This window comes from Balaenoptera physalus, assembly GCF_965194825.1.
Source record: "Balaenoptera physalus genome assembly, chromosome: 7".
NCBI lineage: Eukaryota > Metazoa > Chordata > Mammalia > Artiodactyla > Balaenopteridae > Balaenoptera > Balaenoptera physalus.
The window spans coordinates 68094751-68115870 of NC_138886.1; the positions used below are offsets into that span (position 1 = coordinate 68094751).

General features: G+C 41.3%; 1 protein-coding gene across 3 annotated transcripts in view; it reads left to right on the forward strand.

The window, feature by feature from the left end:
* The window catches only part of ADAMTSL1 (ADAMTS like 1), a 473568-nt gene that overhangs the window by 299674 nt on the left and 152774 nt on the right, over nucleotides 1-21120 (forward strand). For all 3 annotated transcript variants that reach the window (XM_082467989.1, XM_082467990.1, XM_082467991.1), the window contains 2 exons: nucleotides 3848-4001; nucleotides 4864-5992. In XM_082467989.1, coding sequence (XP_082324115.1) covers nucleotides 3848-4001; nucleotides 4864-5992 — 1283 coding nt within the window. The remainder of the gene's footprint in view (nucleotides 1-3847; nucleotides 4002-4863; nucleotides 5993-21120) is intronic.

Consider the following 21120-nt stretch of genomic DNA (forward strand, 5'->3'; position numbering starts at 1 on the left):
ACTTTCACATATGGACAGATCATCCAAAATTAAAATAAATAAGGAAACACAGCTTTAAATCACACATTAAACAAGATGGACTTAATCGATATTTATAGGACATTCCATCCAAAAACAATAGAATACACTTTCTTCTCAAGTGCGCATGGAACATTCTCCAGGATAGATCATATCCTGGTTCACAAATCAAGCCTCAGTAAATTTAAGAAAATTGAAATCATATCAAGTATCTTTTTGGCCAGAATGCTATGAGACTAGATATCGATTACAGGAAAAAAACTATAAAAAATACAAACACCTGGAGGCTAAACAATATGCTACTAAATAACCAAGAGATCACTGAAGAAATCAGAGGAAATCAAAAAATACATAGAAACAAATGACAAGGAAAACATGACGACCCAAAACCAATGGGATGCAGCAAAAGCAGTACTAAGAGGGAGGTTTACAGCAATACAGTTCTACCTCAAGAAACAAGAAAAATCTCAAAAAAACCTATCCTTACACCTAAAGCAATTAGAGAAAGAAGAACAAAAAAACCCCAAAGTTAGCAGAAGGAAAGAAATCATAAAGATCAGATCAGAAATAAATGAAAAAGAAATGAAGGAAACAGTAGCAAAGATCAATAAAACTAAAAGCTGGTTCTTTGAGAAGATAAGCAAAATTGATAAACCATTAGCCAGACTCATCAAGAAAAAAACAAAAGGGAGAAGAAAGAAATCAACAGAATTAGAAATGAAAAAGGAGAAGTAACAACTGACACTGCAGAAATACAAAGGATCATGAGACATTACTACAAGCAGCTATATGCCAATAAAATGGACAACCTGGAAGAAATGGACAAATTCTTAGAGAAGCACAACCTTCTGAGACTGAATCAGGAAGAAATAGAAAATATAAACAGACCAATCACAAGCACTGAAATTGAAACTGTGATTAAAAATCTTCCAACAAACAAAAGCCCAGGACCAGATGGCTTCACAGGCGAATTCTATCAAACATTTAAAGAAGAGCTAACACCTATCCTTCTCAAACTCTTCCAAAATATACCAGAGGGAGGAGCACTCCCAAACTCATCCTATGAGGCCACCATCACCCTGATACCAAAACCAAACAAAGATGTCACAAAGAAAGAAAACTACAGGCCAATATCACTGATGAACATAGATGCAAAAATCCTCAACAAAATACTAGCAAACAGAATCCAACAGCATATTAAAAGAATCATACACCATGATCAAGTGGGGTTTATCCCAGGAATGCAAGGATTCTTCAATATACGCAAATCAATCAATGTGATACACCATATTAACATATTGAAGGATAAAAACCATATGATAATCTCAATAGATTCAGAAAAATCTTTCCACAAAATTCAACACCCATTTATGATAAAAACTCTCCAGAAAGTAGGCATAGAGGGAACCTACCTCAACATAATAAAGGCCATATATGACAAACCCACAGCCAACATCGCTCTCAATGGTGAAAAACTGAAACCACTTCCTCTAAGATCAGGAACAAGACAAGGTTGCCCACTCTTACCACTATTATTCAACATAGTTTTGGGAGATTTAGCCACAGCAATCAGAGATGAAAAAGAAATAAAGGGAATCCAAATCGGAAAAGAAGAAGTAAAACTGTCACTGTTTGCAGATGACACGATACTATACATAGAGAATCCTAAAGATGCTACCAGAAAACTACTAGAACTAATCAATGAATTTGGTAAAGTAGCAGGATACAAAATTAATGCACAGAAATCTCTTGCATTCCTATACACTAACGATGAAAAATCTGAATGTGAAATTAAGGAAACACTCTCATTTACCATTGCAACAAAAAGAATAAAATACCTAGGAATAAACCTACCTAAGGAGACTAAAGACCTGTATGCAGAAAACTATAAGACACTGATGAAAGAAATTAAAGGTGATACAAACAGATGGAGAGATATACCATGTTCTTGGATTGGAAGAATCAACATTGTGAAAATGACTGTACTACCCAAAGCAATCTACAGATTCAATGCCATCCCTATCAAACTACCAATGGCATTTTTCACAGAACTAGAACAAAAAATTTCACAATTTGTATGGAAACACAAAAGACCCTCAATAGCCAAAGCAATCTTGAAAAGGAAAAATGGAGATGGAGTAATCAGGCTCCCTGACTTCAGACTATACTACAAAGCTACAGTAATCAAGACACTATGGTACTGGCACAAAAACAGGATATAGATCTATGGAACAGGATAGAAAGCCCAGAGATAAACCCACGCACATACGGTCACCTTATCTTTGATAAAGGAGGCAAGCATATACAGTGGAGAAAAGACAGCCTCTTCAGTAAGTGATGCTAGGAAAACTGGACAGCTACATGTAAAAGAATGAAGTTAGAACACTTCCTAACACCATATACAAAAATAAACTCGAAATGGATTAAAGACCTAAATGTAAGGACAGACACTATAAAACTCTTAGAGGAAAACGTAGGCAGAGCACTCTTTGACATAAATCACAGCAAGATCCTTTTTGACCCACCTCCTAGAGAAATGGAAATAAAAACAAAACTAAGCAAATGAGACCTAATGAAACTTAAAAGCTTTTGCACAGCAAAGGAAACCATAAACAAGATGAAAAGAAAACCCTCAGAATGGGAGAAAATATTTGCAAATGAAGCAACTGACAAAGGATTAATCTGCAAAATATACAGGCAGCTCCTCGTGCAGCTCGATATCAAAAAAACAGCCCAATCCAAAAATTAGTCGAAGACCTAAATAGACATTTCTCCGAAGAAGATATACAGATTGCCAACAAACATATGAAAGGATGTTCAACATCACTAATCATTAGAAAAATGCAAATCAAAACTACAATGAGGTATCACCTCACACCAGTCAGAATGGCCATCATCAAAAAATCCACACACAATAAATGCTGGAGAGGGTGTGGAGAAAAGGGAACCCTCCTGCACTGTTGGTGGGAATGTAAATTGATACAGCCACTATGGAGAACAGTATGGAGGTTCCTTAAAAAACTAAAAATAAAACTACCATACGACCCAGCAATCCCACTACTGGGCATATACCCTGAGAAAACCTTAATTCAAAAAGAGACATGTACCACAATGTTCATTGCAGCACTGTTTACAATAGCCAGGACATGGAAGCAACCTCAGTGTCCATCGACAGATGAATGCATAAAGAAATTGTGGTACATATATACAATGGAATATATTGTATATTCCTAGGGGCATATACAATATGTATATGAACCTAGGGTCAGGACAGGAATAAAGACACAGACGTAGAGAATGGACTTAAAGACACGGCAGGGGGAGGGGAAGGGTAAGCTGGGACAAAGTGAGAGAGTAGTATTGACATATATACACTACCAAATGTAAAATGGATAGCGAGTGGGAAGCAGCCACATAGCAGAGGGAGATCAGCCTGGTGCTTTGTGACCACCTAGTGGGGTGGGATACACAAGTGGGAGGGGATATGGGGATATATGTATACATATAGTTGATTCACTTTGTTATACAGCAGAAACTAACACAGCATTGTCGTGCAATTATACTCCAATAAAGATGTTAGAAAAAAAAATAAAAACAGGTGAAAGGTCCACAGGAGACCTGAGACTAGAAAATATTAGAGTAGAATATGCCTACAGTATGGATGTGTCTTCCCACATTGTTACATAATTAATATTTCTCTATCTCTCTTAGTTGCTATTGCTTTTCCAAGCAACTTCTTCCTTATTTTGGTGAGTTTCAGAGCCCACACAAACCCATTAGCCTTTAGTTACCTGAATTTACATGCTTTGGGCCCTTCTTTCCCCACCAGTGTTCCACGAGCTGCGGGGAGGGCACCCAGACGCGAAGTGCCATTTGCCGGAAGGTGCTGAAAACAGGTGTCTCAGCTACTGTCAATTCCTCCCTGTGCCCGCCCCTGCCGTTCTCTTCATCCATCAGGCCCTGTATGCTGGCCACCTGTGCAAGTGAGTATGTCAGAGCTCCGGGGATGGGGAGACGGCAAGAGCAGTAGCTTTCCCCGAACCCAAGACCAGCGGCGGATAGGCAGTAAAGCCCTCTGAGGGCATTAGGCTCGTGAGCTCAGCTGGAGGTGGGAAAGGAATCTTAATTACATGTGGCCAGGCAGGATGCTCTTCTCTGCTAGAAAAAACAGTTTGCAGGAGGTAGAGCAAAGTTCACTTGCTGGCATATGGAGATCTGGAAGCTGGAGTCAGCATGTTACTAATGAAGCCTAATGTTACCCACTCCAGTGTTTTAAACTAAACAGATTTGTTTAATATTAATCCCTCGAGGTGTAACACTTCTGGGGTCTCCTCCCCATGTATACGGGGACCCTGGGGCTCTGCAGGACCCAAAAGGGATCCATTCTCCTTCTCTTTGTCCTCTGCCTCTTTTTATGATGCTGATTTCTTTTTCTTTCTTTTTTAAGTCCTTTTAATGAGAGGAACTGTCTTTCCCCTGGAATCGCCCTCCATCTAGAACCCTGCATCTCAGCTTCTAGGGGTAGAAAACCCCAGCAGCGTGATAGCAGGTTGCCCCACTGCACCTCATTAGCTCTCCCATGATTCATTGCGGCAGCAGCTTGATGGTCCACAGCTGGTAGCCATTTACTCCCATAAAACAGAAGGTGGTAAATGAAGGCCCTGCCCAAAGCAAACTCTGAAGTGCTTTCCTTCCCTCTTCTCTCTTTTGTCCCCCTGGCTCTCTTCTCTTTGCCCTCTCCTTTTCACTGTCTCTTGTCACTGCACCCACTGTCCCTTTTCTCTCTCCGCTCTCCACTTCTCTTTCTCCATCCATCTGCCTTCCCTTTCATGGCTTTCATTCCAGGGCCCGGGCGGCCATCCACAAAGCACAGCCCTCACATCGCGGCAGCAAGGAAGGTATACATCCAGACCCGCCGGCAGAGGAAGCTGCACTTCATCGTGGGGGGATTCGCCTACCTGCTCCCCAAGACCGCGGTGGTGGTACGCTGTCCCACGCGGCGCTTCCGCAAGCCCCTCATCACCTGGGAGAAGGACGGCCAGCACCTCGTCAGCTCCGCCCACGTCACCGTGGCCCCATTTGGGTACCTAAAGATCCACCGCCTCAAGCCCTCTGATGCGGGCATCTACACCTGCTCGGCCGGCCCGGCCCGGGAGCAGTTTGTGATTAAGCTCATTGGAGGCAACCGGAAGCTGGTGGCCCGGCCCTTGAGCCTGAGGAGCGAGGAAGAGGCCCTCGCGGTGAGGAAGGCCAGCCCGAAGGAGGCCCTGCAGACCCACAAACACCAGAACGGGATCTTCTCCAACGGCAGCAAGGCCGAGAAGCGGGGCCTCCCTGCGGATGCCGGGAGCCGCTATGATGACCTGGTCTCTCGGTTGCTGGAGCAGGGGGGCTGGCCAGGGGAGCTGCTCGCCTCCGGCGAGGCCCAGGACTCCACAGAAAGGAACGCGTCCTCAGAAGAGGACCAGAACGCCGAGCAGGCCCTTCTGCACCTGCCCTTCACCGTGGCGGCCGAGCAGCAGCGCCTGGACGACATCCTCCGGAACCTCTCCCAGCAGCCCGAGGAGCTCCGCGACGTCTACAGCAAGCACCTCGTGGCCCAGCTGGCCCAGGAGATCTTCCGCAGCCACCAGGACGCGCACCAGGACGCGCTCCTCAAGCCCTCCGAGCGGGGCATTCCCCCAGTGGCCATCCCTCCGCATAAACACGTGTCTGGCTTCAGCAGCTCCCTGCGGACCTCGTCCCCGGGGGAGGGCGGGGGCAGCTCTCGCCGGCCACACCGTAAGCCCATCATCTTGCGCAAGATCTCGGCCGCCCAGCAGCTCTCAGCCTCCGAGGTGGTCACCCACCTCGGGCAGACCGTGGCCCTGGCCAGCGGGACACTGAGTGTGCTTCTGCACTGCGAGGCCATAGGCAACCCAAGGCCTACCATCAGCTGGGCCAGGAACGGAGAAGAGGTTCAGTTCAGCGACAGGTGAGCTTTGCAGCTACCCGGTCTGGGAAGGAGGAGGGGCAAGGGGCCACACTGTGTGGGAGACACCCTATTCATGCTTCCTTCGAGGTGTTTCCAAGGGTAGGGCTTAGAGCATTGGGCCTCAGGGATTGCTCCCATCCTGGGTTTCAACCCTCTCTTGGCACTGATAGACTGTTGAAGCAAAGACAAGGTATTTAATTTCTCTAAACTGTATGTTCTCATCTTTATAAGGTAATAGTAAGAATGCCTACCAACCCCAGTCCCCGTAGGATCCCAAAGATTAATGAGATACTCTCTGGATAGCTTTGAACTTTTGGCAGAAAAATGTCATCCCGGGCCAAGGCATTATTCCATTACCATTTTGTGAGATGAACCGCTGAAAATCTTGTACACCAGGATACTGTCTCTGTGTGTGTGGTCCCCCAGGGCTGGGGAGAGAGTGCAGCCAGCACCTGCTGCTTCCCGTGGGTGAGCCCGTCCTTTGTCTGGGCTGGACAAGGCTGTTTGTTCCAGAAAGCTTTTATTCCCTGTCGGACCTGTGATGAATTATCCTAATATCTCTTGGTGTCTCTGTTTTGATGTGTCTTTACTGGGATGACAGCATATATTACTTACTGGTTTCCTTGGGCCATGGCCATTCATAATGTAAAATCAATAGTGATAGAAGAGGTAATAATAATAACAATATTTTTAATACTATCTATGTGCCAAGCAGCATGCCATGCTTCCTATGGACATCCTCTTTAATCTTTCTAGTGGCCCTGACAACAAAGATAGCTGCCATTGATTGAGTAGTGACTGTCTTCCAGCCAAGTGTAAACTCTTTATGTGCTTCGTCTTACTGACTTCTAACAGTAGCCCTAAGAAGTAGGTATAATTTTTATCCACACTTTACGGAAGAGGAGACCAGTCTAGCAACTTGCTAAAGATCACATTTATTAGGTGGCAGAGGCAAAATATGTGACAAAAATAAGATGGGCAGCGAATAGAAGAATCAGTCCATGGATGAGGGAGGAACCTTTAAGGTCCTCCGGCCCAAAGTCCTCATTGTAACTTTTTATCTTCTCTGAATCCATGGAGCGTGCTCTTTTCATTAAATCTGCTTTGAAATACTATTGTTCAGCTAATCCTCTTCACTGGCTTGCTAGCTTTGAGTGAGGAAGGAAAGATGGCAGGATTTATTGTGCCAGGCAGGGTGCCAGGTTTATTTATATGTTAGTGCATTTGTTCTTCTGACAGTCAATCTGCAAGATTGACATTATCCCCCAGTTTCACATAGAAAATTGAGGTTCAGCAGCTCACCCAAGGTCACACTTTAGTAAGGACCAGACCGAGGACTCAGTATCAAGTTTATTTGATTCCAAAGAGTAGTTCTGTCTACTCTTCTGAGACTTGAACAAACATGACTTTGTCCATCCTGCCCACATCTTTTGTGCTTTTGAAATGTCAATAATATTGCCTCTCAGCCTGAGCATTTACAGATTAAATAGCTTTAATAACAATACTAAGCATTTTTTCTTTGACACTGTGCTCAGTGCTTTAAAGGTAATATTATCTTGTTTAATCTTTAAAAAAAACAAAAAAAAAACCCCTACGGGGTAAGTACTGTTATTGTTACCACATCAGTCATTAAAAAGCTGAGGCACCCACACAGAAGCACTGGAGACAAGGATTGAATGCACTATGTTTTGAGAGCCTGTGGTGGTAACCTCTCCTCTTGTTTGCTTCTTGGTCCTCCCCAGCTTATACTTTCCTTGATCAGCTTAACTGCTATGATCCCTGCAGTTCTTTCCAGAAATCTTTGTAAGGAATTTGCGGGTCAGGCCAAAGCTGCAGTAAATCCCCTTGAGGCCACAGGGGAGAAAGACACCTCTGGCATCAGACCCCCAGGATGATGGGCGCTGATTGAAAGTGGTACCCTGGTGCTCAGGTGCGTGCTACAGTGGAACTCACCTCTGTGACTGTACCTGTCACACCTGTTGTGCCCAAATCATGCCATGCCTTCCACCAGCCAGTCAGTTTCTCAAGTGTAGATACTGTTGCATTCATATCCCCTGGCCTATTGCCCGGGATTGGTGTTATTGAGATCAAAGGGGGTAGCAGTTGGCTGTGTGAGGGAAAAGATGGGAATTAACATTTCTTGACTAACTCCAGATATTGTGCCCCCATGCTAGCAACTTCCATAGCCATCACCTCTGTTAATGTCCACTGCAAGGTGTAACATATGAACTGATATCCCTATTTCAGAGATGAGGAAACCGAGGCTCACCATAATTAAGGAAGTTGACCAATGTTAAATAGCTAGTAAAAGGCAGAACCAAGAGAGCGGATTCAAACCCAGTCCTGCCAACTCAAGCTCATGCTGTTTTGAGTGACTAAGTTCATGTTTGCATGTATCTCCTGTACTTCACCAGGGATACCAAGTTATCTCAAGATCCCTGCTGTTTTCTAGCAGCTTCTTCCAGGATCCCTTCCTTTGCATAGTGACTATTTCCTCCTAAAAGCTGTACAGCAAGACAGCCCATTGGGGATGGGGGAGGGGATGATTAGGACTCTGCTCTGCCCGGAACCGCAGGGAGAATATTGAGGCCATGGCTTACTCAGGGGTCCTGACAACTTCCTTGAGTGCTGGAGATTATGAAACCCAAGGATCAGGGCCCATCTGGGTCACTGGTGACTACAGGAAAGATGTGGAGAGGGTTAGATGAGGATTGAGGGCTTCGGGCTGGTCTTGCCCTTTACTTTCCATGACCTTAATCCTTTCGTTTTAAAAATGAGGGGGGTTGTAGCAGATCATCTCTGATCTACCCCCTTCACTCATTTGTAGAAGGCCACAGAAGGTTAAAACCCATATGTTGGTGGAGAGTGGGGAGAGCCTTGAGCACAGTAACTTCAAAATTTGTCATACAAGTTGTTTCCAAGTGGTCCACAAAACAGGGATTCATTGATCACGTGAGTTTGAGACATGCTCGCTTAAAGCTAAACAGAGGTATTTACTGCCGGACTTTACTTCTATTTTTTAATATAGTAGTTGATTTTTTTCCTTTTTTTATTATAAAGGTAATGAAGAGGCTATAAAACAATTCAAATAATACCTGCGTATGTATAGTAAAAGTGCAAGTCTCCTTCATGCCCTCAATCCTATTCCCCAGAGGCTGTCAGTCTTAATAATTCGGTATACATCCTTTTGGAATTTTTATATATTTTATTGTATTATATATAAAACACATACACACATAGGATTTGTGTTTTTAATGGGAAATTACTCATGGTTAGAAGTTTGACTTGATTTTTATTCAACAACATGTCTAGGAAACATTTCAGAGTAGTATGTAGGGATCTGTATCACCTTTTTCAACAGCTGATTACTGTTCTTGAATGTATTTAACTAACCCCCAGGTGAAAATGATTTTGGTTTTTCCATGTTTTAACTCCTTTAAGCAGTCCAACATGTGTTGTGACTTTCCAAGTGGATGATATAGTATTCAGTGTTTTCCAAGTACTTCTTTGATCAGTGAACAATTTTTTGGCCTCGTAATCTCAAGGATATCGATAATTCTTGAAATACTGCTTAGAAATATGACTTTTGCCTTTTAATTTGCACCTTAATGGGCATTGAGAGTCTAATGGCTTTAAGATGAAGAACTTTCAACAGAATCTTGCTAAAAAAAGAAACATAGCAGCCAGGTGCTAAAGATAGGTGCTAAAGATATGAAACATAGGTGCTAAAGATATGAAAAGTTGAAAAGTTATGAAAAGATATGAAAAGTTGTAGGCCTAGGACAGCAGAGGGCAAATCCTAGGTCTTGAGTCACCAGGACATTGGTGAGAGTGACAGTGGAGGGTACATTCAGAAGGAAAGCACATGGGGGCCATGAGCAAACAGTATTAAAATTCTTGCCACTCTCAAGACTTTTTTCCAGATCTAGCCTCAGCAGAGCTTTTTAAAGCAAGTTAATAGCACGTGGTAGGGAAAAATAAGAGATTTCTGTTTCTGATCCTTGACATCATAATTTTTCCATTTTACTTAGCTAGCCAGTAAGAAATATGGCTGGAGCTTACTTTTCTATGCAGTTGTCCAAGTGGAGTTTCAGAAAATAAAATGGATGCATCTGTACAGAGCACACAGAAGGCACAGAAGTGCCATTGGGACTGCTCTGCTATGGTTGTTGGTGACCCCTTTTGTGTTGGGTTTCATTGCTTGTCATCATTAGTGCGTCTGGTAGCGGTTCCGAAATGCTTATTAATTTTCAAACAGAGAAGTGCTGAAATGCTTGGTGTTATAGTTCAGTTAGTCTGTTTTTGTTTAGTGCCCAAATCCATCTTTCTGAAAGAGTCTGCAAGCTTCAGCTGGCTATTGGTCTGTAGGACTTTGCAGATATATTAAAGTATACTCTAAATAGCCTGAGCCAGCAAGATAGGTCAAGGTAGAAAGAAAGTGACTGAAGTCTATTACTTCTTGGCTTTTAAATATGCCAAAGCTTGATTTGAAAGAAATTGGTTTTCAGAAAGAATCACTAACAATTCAGATAGTACTGCATCTCATCAGATATATAACTTACTAGTTAAAATGAATTCACAGCATTCTTAGAAGCACATGCCAACTTCTTAAGCAGTCGTTTACAGGATGTCCCTAAGTGTATTATGATAGACTGGTTCTTCTTAATTCCTACTTCTTCCTTTATTTCACAAACTTTCCCATGCTTACTCTGAGCCAGACCCTATGTTAGATATGAGGGATGGAGGAAAAGGAGACTCATTTCCTGTCAATGCAACTCAAAGTCTAGTTTGGAATCCAGAGAAGTAAATGCAGTGTTTAAATGCTAAGAGAGGGGTATGCATATTTATTCATTCCATAAATATTTATTAATCTACCTATCATATGCCAGATATACACCTGCTTGCTAGGATATTGTGATGAATGAAACACAAGTCCGTGTTCTCTTGCACTTTACGTACGTTCAGATATCTGCTGAACTGGCACACATCAGAAAGATCTTTCCTGATCATTCTAGCTAAAAGAGCTCTCTGAATCATTCTCTAACCCTTCAACTCTATTTTATTCACAGAATTTCATCGTCATCTGACATATTATATATTTATGCGTTGATTGCCTGTCCATTAGGGTAGAGGCTTTCTTTACTGCTGTGTCCCTAGTGCTGGAAAGAGTAGCTGGCACTAAACAGGTACTAAATAAACAGTGAATGAATTAATGAGTGAGTGTGGAGCAAGACAGCAAACACAGAAAAGGACATAAGCAAAATATGAGATGGTGATAAGTGCTGGGCAGCAAATGAAACAGAGCTTTGATAAGCAATGATCTGGTGACCACATTAGATGGCTACTCTGAGGAGGTGACCTGGAAGCCACAAGCTGAATGATGACCAGTGTTCAGCAATATGACTTCAGAAGGAAGAGCATTCCTGGGCAAGGGAAGAACGGTGCAAGACCCCTAAAGTGAAAATGAGTTTATTGTGTTGAAAGAACCCAAAAGAAGCTCATTTGGCTGGAGTGTGGCGGGCTCAAGGTAGAGGTGATACGGGATGAGGCCATGGGGGCAACCAGAGACCAGGATGAAGGAGTTGAGGTTTTAGTGTGAGCATCACAGGGAGATTTTGGAGGGTATTCATCAGGAACGTAAAATGATCTAATTTCCATTTTTATAGACTCACACTGGCTACTTTGTGGCGAGTGTATTTCAGAGGAGCATGAGTAGAAGCTGGGGGCCTCTAAGGGGCCCTTTGCAATCGTCCCTTCAACTCCCCAAGTATCTGCTGGGCATTAGGTACAGTGATAGGTACCAGAAAGTGAGATCATAAATAAGGAAAGGTCCCTGCTCTGCAGAAACTAAGATACACTGAAAGGCTAATAGAGGATACAGTAACTTGAGCCTCAGGTTTTTTTTAAACTCCAATGGTCACAATACTTCTCTTAAAACTTCTAAACTTTCAAAAGGGGATACGGGATTCCCTGGTGGCACAGTGGTTAAGAATCCACCTGCCAATGCAGGGAACACGTGTTCGAGCCCAAGTCTGGGAAGATCCCACATGCCGCGGAGCAACTAAGCCCATGCGCCACAACTACTGAGCCTGCACTCTAGAGCCCGCGAGCCACAACTACTGAAACCCGCGCGCCTAGAGCCTGTGCTCCGCAACAAGAGAAGCCACTGCAATGAGAAGATGGTGCACCATGACGAAGAGTAGCCCCCGCTCACCGCAACTAGAGAAAGCCCGCACGCAGTAACGAAGACCCAATGCAGCCAGAAATAAATAAATAAATTTTTAAAAATAATAATAATAAAAAATAAAAAGAGGATAGAGGAGGGGTTCCCAAATTCAGTGTGCATAATAATTGCCAGGAACATGTTAGAAATGGAGACACCCACATCCTACCCTATGCCAGAAACTCTTTCTACAGTAGGGTCCCATCATTTGCATTTTTTTGCACTAAATCCAAACTCAACTTTATTTTTTCATTGTTGTTTTTTATTTTTCTTTTATATTGGAGTATAGTTGATTAACAATGTTGAGTTAGTTTCAGGTGTACCGCAAAGTGATTCAGTTATACATATACATGTATCTACTCTTTTTCAAGTTCTTTTCCCGTTTAGGTTATTACAGACTATTGAACAGAGTTCCCCGTGCTATACAGTAGCTCCTTGTTGGTTATCTATTTTAAATATATCAGTGTGTTTATGTCAATCCCAAACTCCCAATCTATCCCTGCCCCCCACCCTTCCCCCCTGGTAACCATAAGTTCGTTCTCTAAGTCTGTGAGTCTGTTTCTGTTTTGTAAATAAGGTCCTTTGTATCTTTTTTTTTAGATTCTGCGTATAAGCGATATCATATGATATTTCTTTCTCTGAGTTACTTCACTTAGTATAATAATCTCCAGGTCCATCCATGTTGCTGCAATGGCATTATTTCATTCTTTTTAATGGCTGAGTAATATTCCATTGTATATATGCACCACATCTTCTTTCTGTCATTTGCATTTTAACAAGCACTACAGGTGGTTCTGAGATCGGTGGTTCAAGGACCACCTTTTAGAAGAGCTGAGAGAGAAAAATGGGGGAAGGTTAACCTCAGAGTCAAATTAGGCACTTGCTGTTTGTTCTGTTAAAAGATGTGGTGGAGACAGACAGAACTCCATGCCTAAATGACACTTAGGAATTCCAAGCGCTCTCCCATCCCCCTGCCTCCTTCCCAGATTCCCACCAACCCACATACTTGCACGTGAGCTAGATTTAGTTCACCCTGAGCCTGGGATTTGAGAGAGACCACGAAGTGCCCATGTGTGGAGGGAGCAGACACGGTGGAAGCTAACAGACTCCAAATCTGCCAATTTTCTGGAAAAATTCCGGATGGCTAGAGGTTAAGATAACTAAGTGTGGCTACCTTGTTCAGCCAGAGAACAAAGAAGCAGGACTGGACTTTGCAGCATAGCCATGGGGGGTGAGTTAGAAAGTGCTTTTCAGGGCTGTGTGCCAGTTGATTGAGAAAACAAGAGAACTCTGCCTTGTTTTCCCTTTGCTTTCATTGCTGAGCCCATGTAGTTCATGTGGGTCTGTAATTGACTGGTTCCACCATATTGCTGCCTGCAAAATCCACCAGAAGACAGGTATTCTAGCCTCACTCCATGGTCCTAGTGCATTACTGGCACCTGAGCGGTTTGAAAACATTACTCTTATAGGCCTCTACTGCCAATTTATAACCTAGAAATATTTCACATATAGAAGGCTACTTTAGGTCCCCCCTCCAAGATTGTTAATTATGAGTTTTTTAAATCCTGCCTAATATTTCCACTCAGTTCATTACGGAGTTGCTTCTGTTTGCCCATCTCACATTCTAAGACCGCATGTAACATATAACATACATTCCTCTTGGGTAAAGCCCCTTCCCCACCCCCCCCCCAAAAAGTTATTTCTTGTTTGTTCAAAAAGAAGAAAGTTGTCTCTCAAAACAGGCCTTATCTAATCTGAGCTCTAGGCAGCATTCTACACAGGCTGGGCCCTTCTTCCGAAAAACACTTTCTTGCTGCTTTAGAAACCACACACACTTGGCTTGCTTCCTACTTCTCTGGTTATTCTTTCTCAGCGTCTCTGTGGATTCCTCTTCCTCTACCCACCTCTTAGCTACCCCCCTTAGGAGCCTCACTGTCTATACACTAGTGATCCCGTGGCTCCAGGACTCCTCTGTATGCTGCTGATTCTCCTGTATCTAGCACAGAGCACATCTCTCTTCTGACTCAGATGTACACTTGTCTACTAGGCGTCCTACCCCAGATGCCCCACAAAAAGGTCAACTCAATATCTCTAAAACTAAACTCCTGAATCCTTATCTCAGTAAAGAGTACCCCCATCCATCCAACTTTCCAAACCAAAATACAGGCATACCTTGGAGATGTTGTGGGTTCAGTTCCAGATCACCATGATAAAGCAGGTATTACAATAAAGCAAGTCAATTTTTTTTTGCTTTCCCAGTACATATAAAAGTTATGTTTACTCTATACTGTAGACTGTTAAGTATGTGATAGCACTGTGTCTTAAAAACCAATCTGTATACCTTAATCTGAAAATACTTTCTTGGTAAAAATGCTAACCATCATCTGAGCCTTCAGCAAGTCACAGTAGTAACATCAAAGATCACTGATCATATATCACCATAACAAATATAAGAATGAGGAAAAAGTTTGAAACATTGCGAAAATTACCAAAATGTGACACAGAGACATGAAGTGAGCAAATGCTATTGGAAAAATGGCGCCAATAGACTTGCTCCACGCGGGGTTGCCGCAAATCTTCAATTTATAAAAAAATGTCATATCTGCGAAGCACAAGAAAGCGAAGCACGATACAATGGGGTCTGCCTGTATTTCTAGATTGTTCTCGCTCTTCAGTGGCTCTTTCACCCTCCACTGGTCTCTGTTCTCACTGCCTGTACTTCATTTACCTTTGTCAGCTCTGCATGATTGCAGCAGCCTCCTAACCCTATATTTGCCTTCTCGAGACCAGGGGTTGGCAAATCGCAGCCAGTGGCTTTACATTTTTTTAAAGGGCTTACTATAAGAATGGCTGTTAAAGGATTATTAGAAGAGCCATTAAAATTGATCCCAGAGCTCTTTGATTAACTTGATTGCACTTAATAAGTGTTGGAGCTGGGATTTGAGCCCAGGTTATTTAAAGGGTATTAAAGGAATGGCTTATGCATTTTTTATTTTTTATGATGAACCTAAATTTTTTTTATTTTGTTTTAATTAGTCATCCAGTTTATACACATCAGTGTATGCATGTCAATACCAATCGCCCAATTCATCACACCACCACCACCACCACCCCACCGTGGCTTTCGCCCCTTGGTGTCCATACATTTCTTCTCTACATCTGTGTCTCAATTTCTGCCCTGCAAACCGGTTCATCTGTACCATTTTTCTAGGTTCCACATATATGCGTTAATATACGATATTTGTTTTTCCCTTTCTCACTTACTTCACTCTGTATGACAGTCTCTAGATCCATCCACGTTTGTACAAATGACCCAATTTCGTTCCTTTTTATGGCTGAATAATATTCCATTGTATATATGTACCACATCTTCTTTATCCATTCGTCTGTCAGTGGGCATTCAGGTTGCTTCCATGACCTGGCTATTGTAAATAGTGCTGCAATGAACATTCAGGTGCATGTGTCTTTTTTTTTTTTTTCTTTTTTTAAACATCTTTATTGAAATATAATTGCCTTACAATGGTGTGTTAGCTTCTGCTTTATAACAAAGTGAATCAGTTATACATATACAATATGTTCCCATTTCTCTTCCCTCTTGCATCTCCCTCCCTCCCACCCTCCCCATCCCACCCATCTAGGTGGTCACAAAGCACCGAGCTGATCTCCCTGTGCTATGCGGCTGCTTCCCACTAGCTATCTATTTTACATCTGGTAGTGTATATATGTCCATGACACTCTCTTACCCTGTCACATCTCACCCCACCCCCTCCCCATATCCTCAAGTCCATTCTCTAGTAGGTCTGTGTCTTTATTCCCGTCTTGCCACTAGGTTCTTCATGGCCTTTTTTTTTTTTTTTTCCTTAGATTCCGTATATATGTGTTAGCATACTGTATTTGTTTTTCTCTTTCTGACTTACTTCACTCTGTATGACAGACTCTAACTCCATTCACCTCATTACAAATACCTCCATTTCATTTCTTTTTATGGCTGAGTAATATTCCATTGTATATATGTGCCACATCTTCTTTATCCATTCATCTATCGATGGACATTTAGGTTGCTTCCATGTCCTGGCTATTGCAAATAGAGCTGCAATGAACATTTTGGTACATGACTCTTTTTGACCTATGGTTTTCTCAGGGTATATGCCCAGTAGTGGGATTGCTGGGTCATATGGTAGTTCCATTTGTAGTTTTATAAGGAACCTCCATACTGTTCTCCATAGTGGCTGTATCAATTTACATTCCCACCAACAGTGCAAGAGGGTTCCCTTTTCTCCACACCCTCTCCAGCATTTGTTGTTTGTAGATTTTCTGATGATGCCCATTCTAACTGGTGTGAGGTAGTACCTCATTGTACTTTTGATTTGCATTTCTGTAATAATTAGTGATGTTGAGCAGCTTTTCATGTGCTTCTTGGCCATCGGTATGTCTTCTTTGGAGAAATGTCTATTTAGGTCTTCTGCCTATTTTTGGATTGGGTTTGTTTTTTTAATATTGAGCTGCATGAGCTGTTTATATATTTTGGATATTAATCCTTTGTCCGTTGATTCGTTTGCAAATATTTTCTCCCATTCTGAGGGATGTCTTTTCATCTTGTTTATGGTTTCCTTTCCTGTGCAAAAGCTTTGAAGTTTCATTAGGTCCCATTTGTTTATTTTTGTTTTTATTTCCATTACTCTAGGAGGTGGATCAAAAAAGATCTTGCTGTGATTTATGTCAAAGAGTGTTCTTCCTATGTTTTCCTCTAAGAGTTTTATAGTGGCTGGCCTTACATTTAGGTCTTTAATCCATTTTGAGTTTATTTTTGTGTATGGTGTTAGGGAGTGTTCTAATTTCATTCTTTTACATGTAGCTGTCCACTTTTCCCAGCACCACTTATTGAATAGACTGTCTTTTCTCCATTATATATCCTTGCTTCCTTTGTCATAGATTAATTGACTATAGATGTGTGGGTTTATCTCTGGGCTTTCTGTCTTGTTCCATTGGTTTATGTTTCTGTTTTTGTGCCAGTACCATATTGTCTTGATTACTGTAGCTTGGTAGTATAGTCTGAAGTCAGGGAGTCTGATTCCTCCAGCTCCGTTGTTTTCCCTCAAGACTGCTTTGGCTATTCGGGGTCTTTTGTGTCTCCATACAAATTGTGAATTTTTTTCTTCTAGTTCTGTAAAAAATGCAATTGGTAATTTGATAGGGATTGCATTGAATCTGTAGATTGCTTTGGGTAGTGTAGTCATTTTCACAATATTGATTCTTCCAATCCAAGAACACGGTATATCTCTCCATCTGTTGGTGTCATCTTTAATTTCTTTCATCAGTGTCTTATAGTTTTCTGCATACAGGTCTTTTGTCTCCCTAGGTAGCTTTATTCCTAGGTATTTTATTATTTTTGCTGCAGTGGTAAATGGGAGTGTTTCCTTAATTTCTTTTTCAGATTTTTCATCATTAGGATATAGGAATGCAAGAGATTTCTGTGCGTTAATTTTGTATCCTGCAACTTTACCAAATTCATTGATTAGCTCCAGTAGTTTTCTGTTGGCATGTTTAGGATTCTCTATGTATAGTATCATGTCATCTGCAAACAGTGACAGTTTTACTTCTTCTTTTCCAATTTGTATTCCTTTTATTTCTGTTTCTTCTATGATTGCTGTGGCTATGTTGAATAATAGTGGCGAGAGTGGACATCCTTGTCTTGTTCCTGATCTTAGAGGAAATGCTTTCAGTTTTTCACCATTGAGAATGATGTTTGCTGTGGGTTTGTCGTATATGGCCTTTATTATGTTGAGGTAGGTTCCCTCTATGCCCACTTTCTGGAGAGTTTTTATCATAAATGGGAGTTGAATTTTGTCAAAAGCTTTTTCTGCATCTGTTGTGATGATCATATGGTTTTTATTCTTCAATTTGTTAATATAGTGTATCACATTGATTGATTTGCGTATATTGAAGAATCCTTGCATCCCTGGGATAAATCCCACTTGATCATGGTGTATGATCCTTTTAATGTGTTGTTGGATTCTGTTTGCTAGTATTTTGTTGAGGATTTTTGCATCTATATTCATCAGTGATATTGGTCTGTAATTTTCTTTTTTTGTAGTATCTTTGTCTGGTTTTGGTATCAGGGTGATGGTAGCCTAATAGAATGAGTTTGGGAGTGTTCCTTCCTCTGCCATTTTTGGGAAGAGTTTGAGAAGGATGGGTGTTAGCTCTTCTCTAAATGTTTGATAGAATTCACCTGGGAAGCCATCTGGTCCTGGACTTTTGTTTGTTGGAAGATTTTTAATCACAGTTTCAATTTCATTCCTTGTGATTGGTGTGTTCATATTTTCTGTTTCTTCCTGGTTCAGTCTTGGAAGGGTATACCTTTCTAAGAATTTGTCCATTTCTTCCAGGTTGTCCATTTTAATGGCATAGAGTTGCTTGTAGTAGTCTCTTAGGATGCTTTGTATTTCTGCGGTGTCTGTTGTAACTTCTCCTTGTCATTTCTAATTTTATTGATTTGAGTCCTCTCTCTCTTTTCTTGATGAGTCTGGCTAATGGTTTATCAATTTTGTTTATCTTCTCAGAGAACCAGCTTTTAGTTTTATTGATCTTTGCTATTGTTTTCTTTGTTTCTATTTCATTTATTTCTGCTCTGATCTTCATGATTTCTTTCCTTCTTCTACCTTTGGGTTTTGTTTGTTCTTCTTTCTCTAGTTCCTTTAGGTGTAAGGTTAGATTGTTTACTTGAGATTTTTCTTGTTTCTTGAGGTAGGCTTGTATAGCTATAAACTTCCCTCTTAGAACTGCTTTTGCTGCATCCCATAGGTTTTGGATCGCCCTGTTTTCATTGTTATTTGTCTCTAGGTAGTTTTTGATTTCCTCTTTGATTTCTTCAGTGATCTCTTGGTTATTTAGTAACGTATTGTTTAGCCTCCATGTGTTCGTGTTTTTTACGTTTTTTTCCCTGTAATTCATTTCTAATCTCATAGCGTTGTGGTCAGAAAAGATGCTTGATATGATTTCAATTTTCTTAAATTTACTGAAGCTTGATTTGTGACCCAAGATGTGATCTATCCTGGAGAATGTTCTGTGCACACTTGAGAAGAAAGTGTAATCTGCTGTTTTTGGATGGAATGTCCTATAAATATCAATTAAATCTATCTGGCCTATTGTATCATTTAAAGCTTCTGTTTCCTTATTTATTTTCATTTTGGATGATCTGCCCATTGGTGTAAGTGAGGTGTTAAAGTCCCCCACTATTATTGTGTTACTGTCGATTTCCTCTTTATAGCTGTTAGCAGTTGCCTTATGTATTGAGGTGCTCCTATGTTGGGTGCATATATATTTATAATTTGTTATATCTTCTTGGATTGATTCCTTGATCATTATGTAGTGTCCTTCCTTGTCTCTTGTAACATTCTTTATTTTAAAGTCTATTTTATCTGATACGAGTATAGCTACTCCAGCTTTCTTTTGATTTCCTTTTGCATGGAATATCTTTTTCCATCCCCTGACTTTCAGTCTGTATGTGTCCCTAGGTCTGAAGTGGGTCTCTTGTAGACAGCGTATATATGGGTCTTGTTTTTGTATCCATTCAGCAAGCCTGTGTCTTTTGGTTGGAGCATTTAATCCATTCACGTTTAAGGTAGTTATCGATATGTATATTCCTGTGACCATTTTCTTAATTGTTTTGAGTTTGTTTTTGTAGGTCCTTTTCTTCTCTTGTGTTTCCCACTTAGAGAAGTTCCTTTAGCATTTGTTGTAGAGCTGGTTTGGTGGTGCTGAATTCTCTTAGCTTTTGCTTGTCTGTAAAGCTTTTGATTTCTCCATCGAATCTGAATGAGATCTTTGTCGGCTAGAGTAATTTGGTTGTAGGTACTTCCCTTTCATCACTTTAAGTATATCATGCCACTCCCTTCTGGCTTGTAGAGTTTCTGCTGAGAAATCAGCTGTTAACCTTATGGGAGTTCCCTTGTATGTTATTTGTCATTTTTCCCTTGCTGCTTTCAATAAATTTTCTGTGCTTAATTTTTGCCAATTTGATTACTATGTGTCTCGGCATGTTTCTCCTTGGGTTTATCCTGTATGGGACTCACTGTGCTTCCTGGACTTGGGTGGCTATTTCCTTTCCCATGTTAGGGAAGTTTTCAACTATAATCTCTTCAAATATTTTCTCTGGTCCTTCCTCTCTCTCTTCTCCTTCTGGGACCGCTATAATGCGAATGTTGTTGTGTTTAATGTTGTCCCAGAGGTCTCTTAGGCTGTCTTCATTTCTTTTCTTTCTTTTTTCTTTATTGTTTTCCGCAGCAGTGAATTCTACCATTCTGTCTTCGAGGTCACTTATCCGTTCTTCTGCCTCAGTTATTCTGCTATTGATTCATTCTAGTGTAGTTTTCATTTCAGTTATTGTATTGTTCATCTCTGTTTGTTTGTTCTTTAATTCTTCCAGGTCTTTGTTAAACGTTTCTTGCATCTTCTCGATATTTGCCTCCATTCTTTTTCCGAGGTCCTGGATCATCTTCACTGTCATTATTCTGAATTCTTTTTCTGGAAGGTTGCCTATCTCCGTTAAGTTGTTTTTCTGGGGTTTTATCTTGTTCCTTCTACTGGTACATAGCCCTCTACCTTTTCATCTTGTCTGTCTTTCTGTGAAAGTGGTTTTTGTTCCACAGGCTGCAGGATTGTAGTTCTTCTTGCTTCTGCTGTCTGCCCTCTGGTGGATGAGGCTATCTAAGAGGCTTGTGCAAGTTTCGGCTTTTCATTTTTAAGGGGTTATTTAAACAAATAAAAACTAGAATATACAACAGAGACCATAGGTGGCCCTGAAAGCCTAAACTATTTGCTATATGTCCCTTTACAGAAAAAGTGTGTGACTTCTGCCCCAGATCATTTGACATGCTACTGCCAGAGCATCTTTCTTTCAAAA